Source organism: Anomaloglossus baeobatrachus, chromosome 4 (genome assembly GCF_048569485.1).
Source record: "Anomaloglossus baeobatrachus isolate aAnoBae1 chromosome 4, aAnoBae1.hap1, whole genome shotgun sequence".
In the NCBI taxonomy this organism is placed as follows: domain Eukaryota; kingdom Metazoa; phylum Chordata; class Amphibia; order Anura; family Aromobatidae; genus Anomaloglossus; species Anomaloglossus baeobatrachus.
In genome coordinates, this window is record NC_134356.1 from 389,706,133 (window position 1) to 389,728,808 (window position 22,676).

Sequence of the window (22,676 nt, forward strand, 5' to 3'; positions counted from 1 at the left end):
AGAGTGGCACGGCGCATGCGCGAGACCTCGGGAGCACGGGGCGGCGTCCTCAGTATGGAAATGAGCGAAATGGGACGGCGTAAAGCGGCAGGAGGGAGAGTAACGGACGACAGCCCGCCCCCGTGTACAGAAAAAAATATTTGCATACAAAAAGTAAGACTTTATAAACTATTTATTTAGTTCTCAAAGGGGGCAGAATAGCAACAGGAACCTTGCTAGAATGCAGCACAGGAGCTGCAGAGGGGGAATCTTTTAGGTTTATTACGAAATTTCTGCTGACAGGTTCCCTTTAATTATAGTAATACACATCATTCAGTCAAATACTGTCAATATATTGATGCATTATGTTAATGCATTGATGACGCATATGGCTACACTTGATTGTGCTGGTCAATCATGGTAATGATTTACGTTGCCAAAATGATATGCATAGGCCTAAAAAATGACTTGTCCAGTGACATTGAGATTGCAGTTTCGCATTGTGACTTCGGATCTTATGATTTCCTATACTCTCACATTGCGACTAGAGTTGAACGAACCTGTAGAAATTCGGATCGGCGGGGTCAGCCAAACTTTAATTTAACTCCTTCACCCCTGAGCGATTTTCCATCTTTTGAGGCAGTTTTTTGCTCCCCTTCTTCCAAGAGCTGTAACTTTTTTATTTTTTCTTCAATCTCTGCCATATGAGGGCTTGTTTTTTGCAGGAAGAGTTGTGTGATGACACTGATGTGTCGGTGTGATGCCTCAGGCTGATACAAGGTCATAGACACCAAACATGTATAGGTTTACTTTTACCTAAGGGGTTAAAAATATTCAGACGTTTGTTGAAAAAAAGAAAAAAAAAAAAGTGGCACACTTTTTGTGCATTATTCCAGGACCCGTAGCGTTCTCATTTTTCCAGATCTATGGCTCAGCTTATTTTTTGTGTCTCGAGCTGACATTTTTAATGGTACTTGCACAGATTCTACGTTTTTATCGACTGTTATTGCACTTTGTGCAAAATTTGCGGCAATCAAAAAACTTAATTTTGTAGTTTGGAATTTTTTTGCTGTTACGCCATTTACCAATAAGATTAATTGATTTTATATTTACATAGAACTGGCATTTCTGAATGCAGCGATACCAAATGTGTGTATATGTTTTATTTTTTAACTCTTTAATTTTCAATGGGGCAAAAGGGGGGTGATTTGAACTTTAGGTTTTTTAATTTTTTTTTTTACATTTTTTTTAAAAAAAGTTTTCATTTTGTTTTATTTTACTAGTTCCCCTAGGGGACTTTAAGGATCAGCAGTCTGATCACTCATTCACTTCTGTTGATCCCAGGTACACAGCTGAGATCACCAGAAATGCTCGTCTGTTGTAACAGGCAGCACTTTGCTGGCTGTTATAGGAAGTGAGTCATGTGAGCTACAGGAGTCATCACATGACCCTGTGGTACCATGGCAACCATCGGCTCCACGTGATCAAGTCATGTGACTTCCAATGGCGGCAGGTAAGTGAGCGTTTACTGCGGCGGGGATTTAAATCATGCTATCACATTTTGACAGTGCGATTTAAGGAGTTAACATGTGTGGGTGGAATGAGGATCCACCCGTGCTTGCAAGGCAAACATGTCAGCTCTTCAAATCAGTTGACATGGGCATGAATCACTGCCGGCTGCCCGCAGCAGCCGCAGGTGATTACACCTTAATGGATTAGGACGTACCAGTACTGCCGGTAGTCGTTAAGGGGTTACATTTTTTTTGGGACCCAAACTTGACCTGAACCCCAATGGAAGTCACTAATTGGGCAGTTCGGGTATCCGCCCACATTCAGCCAGCCATAAACACATCACTTCCAGTGAAGGGTGGGTTTTCCCATTTTTTTTGGGTGCACACTACATCCGATCATGCTGTTGTTACCTATAGTGTGAGCCATTCAAACACTGCAAGCAGCTTGCGCTGGGCTGAAGACAAAGTGTATCTGAGCACAGCGATGCTTGTGCAAGTGGTGTTTGTGTGTAAAGCACCCAAACTCCAACACCCAAACTCTGTTTTTACAAAAGTCAGTACACCGAACCTCGTGTTCACACATCTCTATTTGTGACCTATTACAACTGTAATAACACAGAGTCACAAATGTTTCCATGCATGTTGGAACGCTCGTCATCAGTCATGTGCAATGCACTTGCTATGGACTTTAATGCAAGTCATGTGGCATACAACTTGCTGGTGTTTTGACTATTTTTTTCTACAACATTGCATCTCTAACATAGTCAGACGACTACACATTTAAGACAAATTGCACTAATGTTTTTGGTCTATAACGATATGTCTGACAATTGCTGTCACAAGACAGATGTGAAACCAGCCTAAGGACAAAGTCACACTTGTGTATGACTCTCACGAGTGCAATGCAAAAAAATCTCGCATTGCACTCGGCCCCATTAAAGATAGTGCTGCAGCTCAGATCTGTGAGTTTTTCATCAGTCCTAAATGGACTGAGGAAAAGATCGCAACATGCTGTGATTGTCTGCGAGAACCGTGTCACTTGCACCCATACAAGTCTATGGGTGCGAGAGAAAGATCAGACTGTATTCCATTACTTTATGAAGTGTTGAACCTCTGAAAACCCTGCCAAACACTAGAAGGAAGAAGAAAGTAAAGGGGGGGAACTGGAGCCTAAGCGATTTATTCATTCATTCATTCAGAGGATTGGTAGGCTTCCTTGCAGTCAGAAACTCAATGATCAGACAGCGATGGTATATCCCAACCATATGCCATCATAGTTACATAGTTACATAGTTACTTAGGTTGAAAAAAGACCTAGGTCCATCTAGTTCAACCTTCCTCCACCAGTTCTACATTTGGTCACTAAGTCACTTATAACCAACAATGTTGTTTGCACTGAGGAAATCATCCAGCCCTTTTTTAAAAGCTGTTATAGTATCAGCCATTACTACCTCTTGTGGTAGGGCATTCCACAGTCTGACTGCTCTAACTGTAAAGAACCCTTTCCTATTTAGCTGCCGGAATCGCTTTTCTTCCACTCGCAGTGTATGCCTCCTGGTCCTTAGTATTGTCTTTGGAAGAAATAAGTCATGTGCCAGTCCTTTATATTGACCACACATGTATTTATACATATAAATGAGATCTCCTCTGAGACGTCTTTTTTCTAAGCTAAACATATCTAACTTTTTCAACCTGTCATCATATGTAAGGCCTTCCATTCCTTGTAGTAGTCTAGTTGCCCGCCTTTGAACTGACTAACTTCTGAATGTCCTTTTTAAAATGTGGAGCCCAAAACTGGATCCCATATTCCAGATGTGGCCTTACAAGTGATTTTATAGAGGGGTAACAATACGTTGGGATCACTTCTTATGTTAAAGACCATTTCAATTACATTACATTTTAGTTTTCTTCATTTTGAATTTCAGAGCTTTGAATATTTATAGTCTTCTGTAAGTAAAGAGTTAATGATAATGGCAAAAAATAACCAACCAATTTTGTTTAGAATGTTAATTTTGTAGAATGCTCAGATCAATGTTCCTAAAATAGTTAATATTATACTCCTTACTTAAAGCACCACCAACATATTTTTTTGTTTTCACCTTTGGAGTTGTGCTTTTAATCTATGGTCTCTCCCCTCAGTCTTATACTCACCCTCCGGCATTGTCACCATTTATCGGTGCCACTTCCTTCAATCTCAGGCAGTTTGTGACCTGCCAGATCTCTCCAGTGTTTCATGAACAGTCTCTCTTCAATGCAAGTCTATGAGTTCCTCATTCTCACTCTCATAGACTTGCATTGAAAGCTTGTGATGTAATTTCTGACTTCCGTCCTTTCAGGTGTTGCAGGGACAAGATGGTGCCATAGGGCCGGAGCGGCGCAGATAAAGGTGAAACAGCTGGAGGCTCAATATAAGACTGGGGCAGGCAGGTCCAGCAGTAGGTGGGAAGTGGAAGGGGGAAACTTTGCAATTGCCCAGAGCCCCCACTTCCTTGGTGGCCCCCAGGGTCTACAGCAGTAGCTACACTGATAAAAGCATTAAAACATTAAAAAAACATGAAAAATATGCATATTTCATATGGCTATGTTTGTAAAAGTCTGATCTTTCAAAATATAAAGTAAATGAATCTAATTGGTAAATGGTGTAACAAGAATAAAATCAAAACATTGCAATAAAATACAATGAGAGGCGATAAAACTTCATATCTGCCCCAAAATGGTATCAGTAAAAACATCAGCTCAGGAGGCAAAAAATAAAACCTCACAAAATCCCACATCCTGAAAAATGAAAACATTACAATTTTCGGAATATAGCAAGAAAAGCAAAAAAATGTATTTTTCAAAACATTTTTTCACCACTTAAAAAAAAATATACATGTTTGGTATCGGTGTACTCATACTCACCTGGATAAGCAGCTTGTAAGGTTAGTTTTCCCATATAGAAAACATGGTAAATAAAAAACAATTGAAAAATTGCACTTTTTTGCAAGTACTTGGAATTTTTTCACTGTTTTCCAAGACAATATGTGGTAGAATTGTTTGTTTCTTTTTAAAAAAAATTACAACTCGTCCCGCAACAAACGAGCCCTCATATGGCTAGGTGAATGGAAAAAAATAAAAACTTATAGCTCTTGAAAGAAAGGGAGGAAAAAACGAAATAAAAAACAATGGAAAATTGGGAGTAAAAAGATGTTCATGATGGGTTTACTAACCAACTAAAAAATATTATAATATCTATAAAATATAATTTGGGTTAGGGTACTCCCTTAATTCAAAATTTGTAAACAGTTATCAGGCAAGATGAACTTACAAGGCATTAAGTTAAAAACATCCGCTAGTGGCCACCATAGCAACCCCATAACAGCACAAGAAAGGAAGTGTTGCCATAGGAATTTTGGAAAACCAGGATGGTGCTCAATAATTCAAATTTAACTTTTTTTTTTTTTTAAAGGGAACCTGACACCACTTTTTTTTTTGCTATAAGCTACGGCCACCACCACTGGGCTCTTATATACAGCATTCTAACATGCTGTATATAAGTGCCCAGGCCACTGTGAGAACATAAAAAACACTTTATAATACTTACCTAGGAGGTGGCGCTGCGGTGGAGTTGGGTCACAGAGGCGTCTCCGTTCTCCGGTGCCGGCGCCGCCTCTTTCGGCCATCTTCATCCTCTTTCTGAAGCCTGTGTGCATGCCTGCTCAGGACCTGAATGCCGGCGAGTGTGGATGACGTCGGACGCATCATGCACCCCTGCTTCAGAAGAAGGAGGACGAAGATGGCAGAAAGAGGCGGTGCCGGCACCGGACAAAGGAGACTCCTCCGTGACCCAACTCCACCACAGCGCGACCATTAGGTAAGTATTATAAAGTGTTATTTATGTTCTCACAGTGGCCTGGGCTCTTATATACAGCATGTTATAATGATGTATATAAGAGCCCGGTGGTGGTGGCCACAGCTTATAGCCAAAAAAAGGGGTGACAGGTTCCCTTTAAACAGACTTTACTATGAAGTATATAGGAACTCTTTGTTAAAAATTACATATAAGTAGATGATCCTATGAAAATGTTCTTACTGACTCTCTAGTTTGTAAAACCTATTTTACTATATATTTCTCATTAATTCTTAATTAATATAAAGAGACCTGTGTTCAGAATCCAAATCTTTGATCAGAGTATAAGTGATAACAAAAAGCGTCTCTCCCTTGAGGACCCGTCCTGTATAACACAGACAGCCCCATGATGGGAATGGACGTGTGGACGTAGCCCTCTGCGTGTGGAGGAGCCTAGAATTAGAGACACATCTGTGGATATAATTATATATGTGTGTGAAGACATATACGCGTATATGTGCTTTGTATATACAGTATGTGTCGGCTATGTGTATGTATACATGTGTGTGCATGCATATCTGTCTGTGTTATGTGTGTATACATATGTGTGTGTGCTATGTGTTTGTATACATATATGTGTGCTGTCGGTATGTGTTTGGTGGAGCCTAGAATGTATGCACTCTTGGTGATATATAGATAAGTCAGCACATATATGGGTATGTATGTGCTCTGCATACATGTTTGTGCTATATGTGTATATACATATGTGTATGTGCTTGGTGTATACATATGTGTGTGTTTGGTCGAGCCCAGAATGTATAGACTTTTGGTGACATACAAGTGACATCTCAATAAATTATAATATCATCAAAAAGTTAATTTATTTCAGTAACTCAATACAAAAAGGGAAATACATATATTATATAAAGTCATTACACATAGAGTGATTTATTTCAAGTGTTTATTTCTGTTAATGTTGTTGATTATGGCTTACAGCCAATGAAAACCCAAAAATCAATATCTCAGAAAATTAGAATAATTACCACAAAACACCTGCAAAGGCTTCCTAAGTGCTTAAAATGGTCCCTTAGTCTGTTCAGTAGGCTACATAATCATGGGGAAGACTGTTGACTTTACAGATGTCCAGAAGGCAGTCATTGACACACTTCACAATGAGGGTAAGCTACAAAAGGTCATTGTTGTTCTCAGAATGCTGTATCTAAGCATATTAATTAAAAAGTATGGTAGAAAAAGGTGCACAATAGGATTGTTAAGAAAAGGCCATTCAAAAATTTTGGGGAGATTCACAAGGATTGGACTGCTGCTAGAGTCAGTGCTTCAAGAGCCTCCACACACAGACGTATCCAGGACATCGGCTACAACTGTTACATTCCTTGTGTGAAGTCACTCATGACCAATAGACAAACGCCAGAAGCATCTTACCTGGGCCAAGGAGAAAAAGAACTGGACTGTTGCTCAGTGATCCAAATCCAAAGTGTTGTTTTCAGATGAAAGTAAAGTTTGCATTTCATTTGGAGATCAAGGTCCCCGAGTCTGGAGGAAGAGTGGAGAGACCACAATCCAAGCTGTTTGAGGTCTAGTGTGAAGTTTCCACAATCAGTGATAGTTTGGGGAGCCATGTCATCTGCTGGTGTAGGTCCACTGTGTTTTATCAAGACCAAAGTCAGCGCAGCCATTTAGCAGGAAATTTTAGAGCACTTCATGCTTCCCTCTGCCGACAAGCTTTTTGGAGATAGAAATTTAATTTTCCAGCAGGACTTGGCAACTGTCCACACTGCCAAAAGTACCAATACCTCCTCTAATAACCACAGTATCATTGTCCTTGATTGACCAGCAAACTCGCCTGACCTAAACCCCATTGAGAATCTATGGTGTATTGTCAAGAGGAAGATGAGAAACACCAGACCCAATAATGCAGACAAGCTGAAGGCTGGTATCAAAGCTACCTGGACTTCCATAACACCTCAGAAGTGGCACAGGCTGACCTCATCCATGCCACGACACATTGATGCAGTAATTTATGCAAAACTAGCTCCGACCAAGTATTGAGTGCATTTACTATACATACTTTTCAGTGGGCCAACATTTCTGAGTTTAAAATCATTTTTTCAGTTGGTCTTTTTGTATTGAATTACTGAAATAAATTAACTTTTTGATGATATTCTAATTTATTGAGATGCACTTTTATGTAAGTGAAAACATATATGTGTATGTATGTGCTCTGCATACATATGTGTGTGTATACAGGTGAAATCAGAAGTTTACATACACTATCTAAAAATACACATATACATGTTTTTCTCACTATCTGACATGAAATCAGAATAAACCTTTCCCGTTTTAGGTCAATTAGGATTACCAAAATTATTTATATTTGCCAAAATACCAGAATAATGAGAGAGAGAGAGAGAATGTTATAAGGCATTTTTATGACTTTCTGCAAAGTCAAAAGTTTACATACACTAAGAGTACAATATGGGACAGCCGATATGATGATGTTGTGTCTTTGGAAGCTTCTGTTAGGTTTATTGGTAACATCTGAGTTAGAAACACACATGTGGATATATTTTAATGTACACGTAAAACACGCTACTTCTTTTTGTACCATCATGGAAAACTCAAAAGAAATAAGTGAAGATCTCAGGAAGAGAATTGTGGACTTGCACAAGTCCGGTTTTTCCTTGGGTGCAATTTCCAGATACCCAAAGGTGCCTCTTTCAGCTGCACAGTTAGGCTACTTTCACACATCAGTTTTTTTCCCATCAGGCACAATCCAGTTTGTACCTGATGCAACGGATCTGTCGCAGATTGTGGAAAACCGGATGCAACTGATCCGTTAAAAGCAGTTTGTACCGAGAATCCAGCTGTGACCGCGGGTAACCTGAATGACATCACCGCTGACAGTTCGACTCACTTCAGTTGCTCCGTGGAGCTCACAGTGAGCGGCAGTGCTCTACTGCCGCTCCTGTCAGCTTCCGATGTAGCAGAGCTGAAAGCATCGTGGGACCTCATGAGGATTACGTCAGACCTGGAGGGGTATTTGTGGATTAATAAAGTGGTGAAAGAGGGTGTTTTTTTGTCTTTTATTTCAAATAAAGGATTTTTCAGTGTTTGTGTCTATTTACTTTCACTACAGTTTAGTGATGGGGGGTGTCTCATAGACACCTGCCATCACTAAGCTAGGACTTAGTGGCAGCTATGGGCTACCTTAACTCCTTATTACCCCGATTGCCACCACATCAGGGCAATTGGGATGAGCCGGGTAGAGTCCCAGGACTGTCGCATCTAATGATGCAGCATTTCCGGGCAGCTGCTGGTTGATATTTTTAGGCTGGGGGGCTCCCCATAACGTGGGGCTCCCCATCCTGAGAATACCAGCCCTCAGCCAAGTGGCTTTACCTTGGCTGGTGTCAAAATTGGGGGGTACCGCACGCTGTTTTTTTTTTTAATTATTTATTTTACTGCAAGATATAGACCCGCCCACCGGAAGCTGTGACTGGTTGCAGTGAGACAGCTGTCACTCAGCATGGGGGATCGTCTGACTGCAACCAATCATAGGCGCTGGTGGACGAGGGAAGCAGTGAATAAGAGAATAATGATCGGCAGCCATTTTCAAAGCAGGAGAAGCTGCGGGAGCAGTGTGACAGCTGTGCAGTGCCCCGCGGCGTCGGTGATCGGTGAGTATGACAGGGTGGGTGAGAGGGAGAGACCGACTGTCAGAGAGAGAGACCGACAGACAGAGAGAGAGACCGACATAGACAGAGAGAGATCGACAGAGAGAGAGAGACACCAACAGACAGAGAGAGAGAGAATGAGAGAGATTTTTTAACCAGAAAGGAATTTACACATCTGAGCATGCTCAGGTTATAAAACCTTATCCACCGCTGTAATGCGTTTTTTGCCGCATTACGACGGATACGGCGCCCATAGGCTTTCATTATACAACATGCCGCATGGTGCCGGATCCGGCGGGGTGCGGTTTTTTGCCGTTGGCAAAAAACATTCCATTGCGTGTCCTTTCCGGCAGCACGACAAACAAATTTCGCCGGATCCAGCGCACGCCGGATGAAACCCGAGGCCATGCGGCACAATCTGGCGCTTATACAAGTCTATGAGGAAAAAAAGGGATTCAGCTCTATCAGACGGCAGATCCGTTTTCTCCACAATTCACCGGATTGTGCCTGATGGCAAAAACTGATGTGTGAAAGAGGCCTTAAATGTAAGAACAAGCAAGTTGCGAATGTTCAGCCATCATACCGCTTAGGAAGGCGACGGGTTCTGTGTCCTAGAGATGAACGTGCTTTGGTCAGACATGTGCATATCAACAGAAGCAAAAGACCTTCTAAAGATGCTGGTAGAAGCTGGTAAGATTGTGTCATTATCCACAGTGAAATGAGTACTGTATCAACATGGGCTGAAAGGCCGCTGTGCCAGGAAGAAGCCATTACTCCAAAAGAAACATAAAAAAGTCAGATTAATGTTTGCAATACACATAGGAACAAAGATCTTAATTTTTGGGGTCCTGTGGGCTGACAAAACAAAAATGTAACTATTTGGCCTTTATGACCATTGTTACATTTGAAGGAAAAAGGGAAAGATTTGAAGCCTAATAACACCATCCCAACTGTGAAACATGGGGGTGGCAGCATCATGTTGTGGGGTTGTTTTGCTGGACTTGTGCACTTCACAAAATAGATGGCATCATGAGGAAAGAAGATTATGTGGCAATACTGATGCAATGTCTCAAGACATCAGCCAGGAACTTAAAGTGAACCTGTCTGGTCAAAAAAGCATTATAACCTACAAGCAGAAGTGTCATGAAAATATAATAAGCAGATATGTTTTCATGGTCTCTGGATCAGGGGTGATTCCCCCCCCTCCCCTCCCTCCAGAGCCCTACCAAATTAACAGCCAGGAAAAGATTTCCTTGTTAGGGGATTTAACACGTACCTTTCAATTAATTCCAACACCTCTCCCACAGTTCTTCAAAGACCCCCTGCATAGCCAGAGACCCTCCGTCTACAATCTGTATACACAGGGGTGGAGTACAAGTTTCCTGTAGGACTATAACTTTGCTGATCAAAGGGCCAGGGCAGCCTTATTGTCTCCATTGGGGAAGTATTAATATTGTGAGATACATATGTCCCCCAGATATAGCGGGCATACCACTGATCTTAAAATTCCATAACGCACATCTCACATATTTCAGCTTAATCGTAGGACATACGGAAGAGTCACAAATTAATATCTGCCACCCAGAACATACCAGATCCCTCTTTTGTGGTATCCACATTCTGCTAAAATCATAATATAAAATATGAGGGTAATATCGTCCGCGTGGATTGCTCCCACACGGAGATATGAGGACCATGCGGATTCCATAATGTTGGAAGAGGGGAAAACCCCCTCCCTTGCATGATGTGAGCAGAGGTGGGGGCTGCGGGTGGGACAGAGGTTAATAAAAGCCAGTGTCTTAGTAGCCACTGTGTCAATGCCAGAGAATATGCATGCTGTGCATAGGATTGTCCAGTTCCAAGGAGCTCCCCCTATATCTAAGCCATAATCTGTGATCAGGTGTAGTAATCTTTCATTTTTTTCCTTTTTATTTTATGTAACTGCATACAGTATTTGTATTGTTCCCTTTTGTAAATTCTTGTATATTTTTATAAACACTACCTTCTATTTTGGATTAAATATATCAAATTTAATAGTTTCTTTCCTCATGCTCTATATTTATGAATCCACAACCCGAATGGTCTTATGCTATCTGTAACAGGTGTCCAAACTTCCTGTACTAAGTTTCGGTGGTGGTAGCAGAATTATTGTTGTGTAGAATTATTGGGGTGCTATCATTAAGGGTACCGAGGTGTGTGTATATATATATATTCAATTAGCGGTAATAGGTGATATATACATTTACCCTTGCTGTGAGACCTCCAATATTTGGCATTATTAGCTCAGCAGCCTCATTTACTTATTGACCGGCAGTTCCGAAATTGACCTGACACCAAGGGGGTGCTAGAGAGTAGTTGTGTTCTTGACAAATCCATGAACAGCTGCGGGATCTCTGAGTGACTCCCCCAGCTGTTCATGACAAGGAGCATGTGTGAGGTAGTAACCCCTTCCTACCCATCCATGTGTTGTAATAATGTGTAATATCAAAGTAATAAAATAACGTTTTATTACTTACATATTCCCTATGTAAATGTGTAGGTGCTGTAGCCCCATGGGTGTCGCATCGCTAATGTAAATCCATGGTATCACGCCCACAGAGGCAATGCGCAATGCGACGCCCATGGGGATAGAGACCTGCTCATTTACATAGGGAATATGTAAGTAATAAAACGTTATTTTATTACTTTCATATTACACATTATTACAACACAGGGATGGGTAGGAAGGGGTTACTAGCTCACACATGCTCCTGCTTGTAGGTTATAACGCTTTTTTGCCCTGATAGGATCCCTTTAAAGCTTGGGCAGAAATGGGTCTTCCAAATGGACAATGACCAAGAGTATACTGCCAAACTGGTTACAAAATAGTTTAAAGAAAACCAAGTCAATGTTTTGGGGTGGCCATCATAAAGCCCTGATCTCAATCCTATTGAAAATGTATGTGCAAAGCTGAAAAAGCCGGTGCGAGCAAGACAACCTACAGACATGGCTCAGTTACACCAGTTCTGTCAGGAGGAATGATCCTAAATTCCTACCAACTATTGTGAGAAGCTTGTGGAGGCATATCCAAAACACTTCACCCAAGTCATACAGTTTAAGGGCAATGGTACCAAATACTAATGAAGTGTATGTAAACTTTTGACTTTGTAGATAGTAGTAAAAATGTCTTAAAAAATTCTCTCTCATTATTCTGCCATTTGGTAAATAAAAATAATTTTGGTAATTCTAATTGACCTAAAATGGGAAAGGTTTATTCTGATTTGATGTCAGATAGTGAGAAAAACATGCAAATGTGCCTTTTTAGATAGTGTATGTAAACTTTTGGTTTCAACTGTATGTGTGTGTATTCAATGTATATATAGGTGTGTGCTATATGTGTATACATATGTGTGTGTAACCTATAGTGTTTGCGTCACATAATATGCGTATGTAGCGTCCACATTTATAAATCCTGGATGCATAGGTAAGAGTTCATGGGTGTAAACATATCAGAAATCGCCCAACGTCTGTGCAAAATGCTGCTCTTCATCGTGTGATTGGATTGTTTATGGTGCTACAAAAATCCTTGTTCTCAGAAGCACATCTCCCGGAGCAAGCTGCCGATGCGCAGATAATAACATGATACTGTAGGGGACAGATTGATCTACTAATGAATTATCTGTGCCCACCAGTCTTTCTCATTCTGTGTAAAGAGGCCGGAAACAAACACCAAAGGACTTCAGTATTATCAATTTATTAACCAGTCTGAACTCCGTGTATATAAATGCAACCTAAATGATTGAGTGTGATGGTGCAATATGTGAGCATTTAGGGCCCTTTAAACATTTGCCTAGTGCCCCACTTTGTCTAAAGCCGAGGTGCAGAGACCTTAGATTAGAAGCACTACTCCAGCGCTGAAGAAAAAAATGCTGGAGTGGTGCTCTAAAGTAAAGATTATTCTCCAGAACCTTTTATCTCTGTTAGTGTCATCTATTATACTGAAGCGATAATTACGGGCTTAGGTAAAAATTGGTTTATGAGTTCAATGTGTGTAAATTTGCCCTACTTATATAATATATAGTAAAATTCACCTATTATGCAAGATGATATTTAATTAGTAAAATATTTTACATATATTTATTGTTTCTGTAGCATCAGATCATTTCCAGACACTACAATAAACATAAACCTATGTGTAAAGGATTCCAATATTAGACTTGTATCTTTATTATGTTCCATTTATAGCTTGCTGTTTTATTGCCCCATTGTAAAGTGTCTAGTTTCTATATTTAGTGGAGTGTATTGCCTCAGGTGAGCCTTCATCTCCATAAGCCTTCACGCTGTGGTTCTTGAACTTTGGCTTTTCTTAAATATATCACGCAACTTATCACTTGTGAAAGTATTATTCTTAAGTAGGGAATATAAAGATTTCTGCACATATGGATTATATCAGTTGTTTGGTTTCAAAAAGTCCTACAAATTATTTTGTATATTAATTCATAATATATATATTGTATATAAATAAAATATAATTAGAAGTAATTGTATGTTTAATGCAAATATTTTTTATAGTGTTATTATTTAGGGGCCACAAGTGATGCAGCTACAAAAATTGTAAGTGAGGTTACTCGTCCGATGAGTGCCCATGTTCCGACATACAAAATCTGTGACAAGCTGAAGAAAATCGACATTCAGATTTGTGAATTAAAATATGGTACGTATCAAATCAAGCTCTCAATGCGATGTATCTTATCACCTCAGATACATTTTAAATACAAATATTAGAAACTATTGCAAAATTATAGTGGAGCATTAGGAAGAATTTGCTATAAAAATCTGCAACAAACTGTATGTTTAGTTTTGGACCCAGATTTTGATATTGATTTGGTATTCAAGAGGTTGTCCATTACCAAGACTAAAGGGCGCTTTACACGCTACAATAAATCTTACGATGTGTCGGCCGGGTCTCGTCATAAGTGACGAACATCCGGCATCGTAAGTATGATTGTAGCGTGTAAAACCTCCGTGCAATTGCGATTGAACGAAAATCTGTTCATCGCATGCACGTCGTTCATTCCTCAAAGATTGAACGTGCGGTTGTTCAATGTTCCCGAGGTAGCACACATCGCACTGTGTGACACCCCGGGAACATTGAACGACAGCTTACCTCCATTCGTGGCTCCCGCCGACAATGCGGAAGGAAGGAGGTGGGCGGGATGTTTACGTCCCGCTCATCTCCGCCCCTCCGCTTCTATTGGCCGGCTGCCGCGTGACGTCGCTGTGACGCCGAACGTCCCTCCCACTCCAGGAAGTGGATGTTCGCTGCCAACAGCGAGGTCGTATGGACGGGTAAGTACGTGTGATGGGGGTTAATCGTTTGTGCGGCACATTCAACAAATTGAACGTGCCGCACATACATTGGGGGCGGTTACGATCGCATACGATATCGTATGTGAAATCGTAACATGTAAATCAGGCTTTAGATACTGGTATTGCGTTAAATGTTTACGATAATGCTCCTAAACATCCTTATTTATGTTGTCCTGCCAATTTCATGTTGTATTATGCCTTTATCCTTTGCTTTCTGTGCTCCGGCATCAGTTCTGCAGTCACAGCCATCACTTCCTCTTCAGAATCCTCTGCTCCCTTCTTACTACATTTTCCATTATGCTTTCTTCTAGATTGCAAGCCAGAAGTGAGCACATACCTGTAACACTGCCTACACCCCTACCACTTCTCCCCCAGCATCACACACAGGCCCAGCACCATCTCCTGTATAGGATACTGTTAGGCAATGTGTGCACATTGCGTTTTGGTTGCGTTTTAAACTGCACTGTGTCATTGACAAAATGCATGCGTTTTGCTTCCCCAGCAAAGCCTATGATAAATCAAAAATTTCCATCTACCCGTTGCTTTTTTTTAGGCAGCGTTTCGTTTGACAAATATTTGTCAAAATCGTTGCATAAAAAAAGCAGCATGTCACATCTTCATTGCGTTTTGATTGCATTTTCCACCCATTGAAATGAATTAGGTGTGTCAAAACGCAACCAAAATTTTTAGCTGTGCATTTGCACTGCATTTTGGTTGCATTTTGGATCTGTTCTTGTCAACAAAAATGCAGGTCTTTTGGTCACTCTTTCTCTGTCGGTGTCGGTCTCTCTCTCTGTTGATTTTGGTCTTTCTCTTTCTGTTGGTCTTGGTCTCTCTCTCTCTCTCTCTGTCGGTCTCAGTCTCTCTCTCTGTCGTTCTCTCTTTCGGACTCTCCCTCTCCCCCTCTCTCCTTCATACTCACCGATCACCTGTGCGGCACAGCTGTCACACTGCTCCCGCGACCTCTCCTGCTTCTGAAAGTGCCTGCTGCTCATTAGGCTCATCTCATATTCACTTCATCTGCTCATTAGGCTCATCTCATTTTCACTGCTTCCCCTGCCCACCGGTGGTGCCTATGATTGGTTGCAGTCTGACAGCTGTCACTCAGCGTGAAAGCACGTCTGACTGCAACCAATCACAGCCGCCGGTGGGCAGGTCTTTATCGTGCAGTACAATAAATAAATAATTTAAAAAAATGGTGTGCCATCCCCCCCAATTTTCATACTTAGCCAAGATAAAGCCACACAGCTGAAGGCTGGTATTTCAGACTGGGGAGACCCACATTATTGGGAGCCCCCCAGCCTAAAAATATCAGACAGCAGCCGCCTGGAATTGCCGCATCCATCTGATGTGACAGCCCTAGGACTTTACCCGGCTCATCCTGAGTGCCCTGGTGCAGTGGCAATCAGGTAATGAGTTAATGGCAGTCCATAGCTACCACTAAGTCCTAGCTAGCTTAGTTATGGCAGGTGTCAATGAGACACCCCATCACTAAACTGTAAGTGAAAGTAAATAAACACGAACACCGAAAAATCCTATATTTGAAATAAAAGACAAAAATAACACCCTCTGTCACCACTTTATTAATACCAACACAACCCTCCAGATCCGACGTAATCCACACAAGGTCCCACGATGCTTCCATCACTGCTGCATCTGACACTCACAGCAAGAGGCCATAGAGCACAACCGCTCACTGTAAGCTCCATGCAGCAACTGAAGTGAGTCACACTATCAGCGGTGATGTCAATCAGGTTACCCGTGGCCATAGCTAGAGTCCTCCACCTGTGACAGCGAATCACCCGAGTGACTGAAGTGAGCCGTGCGATCAGCAGTGCCCTCACTCAAGTGATTTGCGATCACAGGTGAGTCCTTAACCTGTGATTGCAAATCAGGCCGTGACATAGAAAGAGCCGCGCGATGACAATGAACTCGAGTGAACCTCTGACCTCACAGCTGCGGGCCCCGCACTACTACCTGTGTCGCGGCATTTACGTCAGAGGTTCACCAGAGTTCATTCTCATTGCGCGGCTCTGTCTCTGATTGCTGTGAGTGGGCAGTCATGCTCTATGGTGCTGCTGTGACAGAACAGGGATGTAGCAGAGCTGAATCGCTGTGTGACCGCACTGTCAAAAATGCATCCAAAACGCTTTCAAAACACATGTGTTTTGGATGTATTATTTTGTCAAACACACTGTTTACAGTTGTCAAAGTCTGCCAGAGGGTGCATTTTTTGTCAAATCAAGAACACAGTGTGCGAAACATACCCTTACAGGGAATAGAAGTAATGCACAAAGCACCATTACACCATTCTTGACAATAACGATTATCCCCTCCTCCCCATACTGACTGGTGGGTGAATAGAGTCTCACCCATCTTTCATTTTCCAGAGTCCAGAAGTGAGGGAGATTTTGACGTAACAGCATATGAAACCAGGAGATCCTCAGCCAGAGAAAAGCAGCTCATGTTATAGAAGAATTTGCAAAAGCAAAATATTTAGTAAAGTGCTTATCAATGGTAGTTAGGTCACATGAAAGATACATGTAGAGTAGTGGCCACCCCCTTTAAAGGGAATCCATCAGCAGGCTTATGCTACCTCATCTAAGGGCTGGTTCACACTAAGCGACAGCGACAACGAGGTCGCTGTTACGTCACCATTTTCTGTGACGTAACAGCGACCTTGTAAGTCGCTGTTATGATCGCTGCTTAGCTGTCAAACACAGCAGCCGAAGCAGCGATCATAACCGCGAGAGCAAGGAGCCGCGCACACTGCTTAGCGCTGGCTCCTTGCTCTCCTAGCTACAGTACACATCGAGTTAATTATTAACCCGATGTGTACTGCAGCTACATGTGCAGAGAGCCGGAGCCGGCAGCACAGGCAGCGTGAGAGCTGCGGAGGCTGGTAACTAAGGTAAATATCGGGTAACCACCTTGGTGGTTACCCGATGTTTACCCTGGTTACAGCTTACCACAGCTGCCAGATGCCGGCTCCTGCTCCCTGCTCGCTTCATTTCGTCGCTCTCTCGCTGTCACAGCGATCTGTGTGTCACAGCGGGAGAGTGGCTTTGAAGAAAACGAACCAGGGCTGTGTGTAACGAGCAGCGATCTCGCAGCAGGGGCCAGATCGCTGCTCAGTGTCACACACAGCGAGATCGCTAATGAGGTCACTGTTGCGTCACCAAAACCGTGCCGTAGCAGCGATTTCGGTAGCGATCTCGCTATGTGTGAAGCACCCCTAAGAGCAGCACAATGTAGGCAAAGAAATTCTTAATCCAACAATGTAGATTAGTGGCTGAAGCTGTTCTGACACAGTGAATGATTTTAGATTTTACATGTAGGAGAGCTCTGGGAGCTGCCCTCACCCACATCAGGCTTTCAGTGTACATTTCCATATACAGAAGCTGCTAATCACAAAGGGGGAGGAGTCGGATTACAGATCACACTGCTTAGATCCACTAATGATACAGCTAAGGTTCTTAAACTAATTTTGCAGGTATACAAAAGCAGACTTTGAGATGAGACAGCTGGATGTAAACTTCCTGTTAACTCTTACAGCATGCTGGCTTCAGATTACAGAGCACAAATGTCCTGACAGACGTCAGAGTCCCTTTCACTTTAGAGAGCTATACTATACTTTGTATTTCTGCTGCCACTTTGAAAGTCCCTGTCAATGCAGTTAGTTACATTTTAGGTGCAAAGTCCATAAGATGAATCTGGTCCATATTTGTCACATGTGAAGACACCTTAAGAAGAAACTCTATTCATTTATTCATTAGGAAATACAAAAACGAATAGTAAATACAGAAAATTAAAAAATAAGGACGCAGCCTATTTGGCCTTTTAAAACACTGCGATTTTCTTTCATTTTTTTCATTCTTGACTTCAGAAAGTCATACATATTTAATTTTTATGGGAAGATAGCGGCCATATTTTTTTAAATGGCACAATTTTGGGGGACATATAATAAATTGAAAAATGTTATTCATTTCTTTTAATTCCACCATTGTCTTTTATGTTCTCTTACACACTATAAATTATAATAATAATAAATCATTTGTTTTTGTCCTGAAGCCATAGGACACATACATAGAACAGTGTACAGAATAACAAATATACGGTAATTGTTACATGAACAAAGTTTGATTTTTCTCTTCATTAAAACCTAAAACATTTGAAAAATCCTTTGAGCCTCACTCCTCTGCTGGTCTTCATGGCAATCACCAGCAGCTGTTTATCCTGGGTCATGCTCATTGCCTGCATATCGTAAAACATCTGGGTTCCTCTCTTTTCATGTCTTTTATAAGGCATAGTTAACCTTACCCTGAAGTAATTGGCTTATAATACTAGTTCTGACCGAATCTTTTATACAAGCAAAAAACATTTTTGTGGGTGGCAGACCCTCTCTTATGCCTCTTAAGGTACCGTCACACTAAGCGACGCTCCAGCGATCCCACCAGCAACCTGACCTGGCAGGGATCGCTGGAGCGTCGCTACACGGGTTGCTGGTGAGCTGTCACACAGGCAGATCTCACCAGCAACCAGTGACCAGCCCCCAGCCAGCAGCGACACGATACTTACCTTGGTTACCAGCGCACAACGCTTAGCGCTGGCTCCCTGCACTCCTAGCCAGAGTACACATCGGGTTAATTACCCAATGTGTAGTCTGGCTATGTGTGCAGGGAGCAGGGAGCCGGCACTGACAGTGTGAGAGCGGCGGACGCTGGTAACGAAGGTAAATATCAGGTAACCAAGGTGAGGGCTTCTTGGTTACCCGATATTTACATTGGTTACCAGCGTCCACAGAAGCCGGCTCCCTGCTCACTGCACATTCAGTTGTTGCTTTCCTCGCTGTCACACACAGCGATGTGTGCTTCACAGCGGGACAGCAACAACTAAAAAATGGTCCAGGACATTCAGCAACAACCAGCGACCTCACAGCAGGGGCCAGGTTGTTGCTGGATGTCACACACAGCAACATTGCTGTTGCGTCACAAAAGTCGTGTTTCAGCAGCGATGTTGCTAGCGATGTTGCTTAGTGAGACGTGGCCTTTGACCTTGGCATCTCAAGTGGTTTAAGTGATATCAGGCTGCTGAAGTCCTGCAGGAATGTTATGCATCATGTGAAGTCATGGCAGTCTGTCCACTGATCACATGTTTTACTCTCCTTCTGGTCTTGCTCCCTCAGACATATCATTTCGGACATAGTTGTCTAAGGGTGCATGCCTAGCATGTCATCTGGCTAGCACTGCATTACCGGAAGTGCTTCCTTTCTATCACATGACTGGCTAAAACATGATACTCGTAGATAAAATTCAAAACAGACTCCTATGGGTAAATTACTTCTGTTATGCCTACACAAACACTTTATACATACAATATATTTTGAGGGTTTTGGACAAGACTGCTTCTTTTAAAGATTGCAGAAAATCCTGCAGATTAACCACATTGTGGACAAGTGTATGTCCTTTTAATAATTTGCAACTTTGTATTTGATCTTGTATAAGTTGAGACCAACAAAAGTGACAATGAACCTAATATATAAAAACTTGAGCAACCAAACGGTGAAATGATTGCCCATGGAATCCAATCATCTCACTTCTTATTGTCTCATCACCATATGCCCCTCTCTTATAGCTCTCTCGAGTAGGGTTCACCTTGCTCTACATTTCTTTATATAATGTGTAGCATACTACATGTAGCTATTCAAATTAACAACAAAACATGAATAACCTTAGTCTGCCAGAGTGGGACCCACGCTTTTTTTTAGTAGCTTGCTCCTCTGCCTCATATATAGCAGTCACATGTACAGGTACATATATATATTTAAAGTACCACTCCAAGGTTTTTTTTTTCAGTGCTGGAGGGTCCCTGACCCCACTCTTCTCCACTCCGATCCCACGGTGCCATCTTGCGACTGTGACTTCTGACTGCCGGAAGTAGTCAATGCAAGCCAGAACTAAGGCAGGCTTTACACATTGCGACATCGGTAACGATATATCGTCAGGGTCACGTGGTTAGTGACGCACATCCGGCGCCGTAACCGACATCGCAGCGTGTAAACCATAGGAGTGACGATCACCGATCGCAAAAACATCAAAAAATCGTTGATCGGTGGCACGTCCTCCTTTTCATAATATCACTGCTGCTGCCGGTACGATGTTGTTCCTTGTTCCTGCAGCACCACACATAGCTGCAGGAACAAGCCGCAGGAATGACAAAAATCTCCTTACCTGCGTCCCGCCAGCAATGCGGAAGGAAGAAGGTGGGCTGGATGTTATGTGTCGCTCATCTCCGCCCCTCTGCTTCTATTGGGCGGCCGCTTAGTGACGTCGCGGTGACGTTGCTGTGGCGCTGAACGCACCTCCCCCTTTGAAGAGGGATTGTTTGGTGGTCACAGCGATGTCGCCGACCAGGTATGTGCGTGTGAAGCTGCTGTAGCGATAATGTTCGCTACGGCAGCAATCACCACATACCGCATATGCGACGGGGGCGGGTGCTATCGCGCTCGACATTGCTAGCAATTGCTAGCGATGTCGCAATGTGTAAAGCGTGCCTAAGTCAGAAAGAGGCTCTCATAGAGATGTATTAAGTTGTGACCTCCGGCGTGCTGAACTTAAAACTTGAGCTGCTGGCAGGTCACAAACCGCCGGAGATCAACAGGTGTGGCGGTGATAGACGATGAAGATGCCGGAGGAGAGGATAAGTATATGAGTAGGGTCAGGGATATTAGATTTTAACTCCAGTGGTAAAATTAAAGAAAACGCTGAAGTGGTGCTTTACCTGTTCTAACAGAGAGGAGGGAAAAGATCAACTCACCTGCACAACAGTCACCAAGTTGATATATGCGGTGCAAGGAGAGTCCAGTCAGGCCTCTGGGTTTAGTAACATGGAAGAAAAAGCAAAGATCATGCAACCATAGAGAGATATTCAATCTATATTAAAACATGACATTTATTAGAAAAAAAAGTTAAAAAACAAATTATAAAAAACCCATCATGATGCTATCCAGGTCTACGCATTTCGAGTAAAAAGGATTAAGAGTGTTTTTACTCAAAATGTGTAGACCTGAATAGCATCATGATGTATGTTTTATAATCTGAAGTTTCAATATCAATTGAATATCTCTATGCAGTTGCAGTATCTTCTTTGCTCTTTTGCTTTAACAATTCTACAACGTTAAAGAACCATTGATTGTTAAATTTTTTCCCATTAGCTGTTGTTTAAAAGCCCATTTATACAGGCAATCCACGATTCACATGTGCACTAATTGATCAGTAATAAAGCAGTGCGCATTGTTTTCAGCAGCACAAATCCTGTTTACACAGAATAATCTGATGCCAAAAACGATAATCTTGTCAGAAAGCGAAAAGATAATTTCATCCAACAAACAAGCATTTTGTTTGTTTGTCGGGAGATCGGTATCCTGTTTACACGGCAAGATTATTGTGAAATGAGAGTTCCAAGAAATGTCCATTTCATAATAATCGTGCTATGTAAATACACCCTAAGAGACCTCTCTTTCTCATCTCTATATACTTTGAGATATATGGAGAAGGGTTTTCTTGAGACAACCATATGACTAATTGGTGTTCACCTCAGAAATATTTGATAGGTAATTTGCATGTGTATTGTTATATATGCCATGATATCTAAATATGTTTTCCTACACTTATATGTTATGTTACTCAGAGAAGGAGATAGATCTAAACTCTGTGGACCTGGCTAAGATGAAGGTGGCAGACCTGAAGAAGATACTAGACCGATGGGGAGAAGCATGCATAGCCTGCATAGAGAAAATGGACTATATACAACTCGTGAAGGAGCTGATTCCAAAGTATGCTGTGAAAAGTCAAAAAGCAGATCTTTGAAACCAACATATAGGCAATATGCCATTGAAAGACAAAATCTGGACTAGTTAACATTTCTGTATCCAAATTAAATTATCAATCCACACTGATATTTAATGTATTGTCAATTAGAGTAGTTATGGATATTATGGTTTGGATCCTTTATTTTAATAATATAAACTTTGGTCTGAGTTATTTATTAGATAAAAAAATGACCTTGCAATTCTGAATATGTATTCTTCCTACAGGCTCCTAAAATATAATGTTGAGTCACCCTCCTTCTAGATTAGCTGTATCTGTCATATGAGTATTGAACTCAAAGCAATACAAAACAGTATCGATATACAAAAGTAAGGGGTTACATTGTTGTCAGCAAGCACTGGTATCCTGAGTTCAAATACAACCACGGTTTAGTAGTTGACCTTCTATGAAATTAGTTTTGGTGTTTGTGTGAGATAAGGAGATT

General features: G+C 41.7%; 1 protein-coding gene across 1 annotated transcript in view; it reads left to right on the forward strand.

Moving 5' to 3' along the window:
* Positions 1–22,316, forward strand: part of CDNF (cerebral dopamine neurotrophic factor) — a 55,906-nt gene extending 33,590 nt beyond the window's left edge. Inside the window, exons 3-4 of the mRNA XM_075345244.1 lie at positions 13,566–13,707; positions 22,053–22,316. Of these exons, the coding sequence (XP_075201359.1) occupies positions 13,566–13,707; positions 22,053–22,231 (321 nt within the window). The 3' untranslated portion in view covers positions 22,232–22,316. The remainder of the gene's footprint in view (positions 1–13,565; positions 13,708–22,052) is intronic.
* Positions 22,317–22,676: the final 360 nt, after the last annotated feature.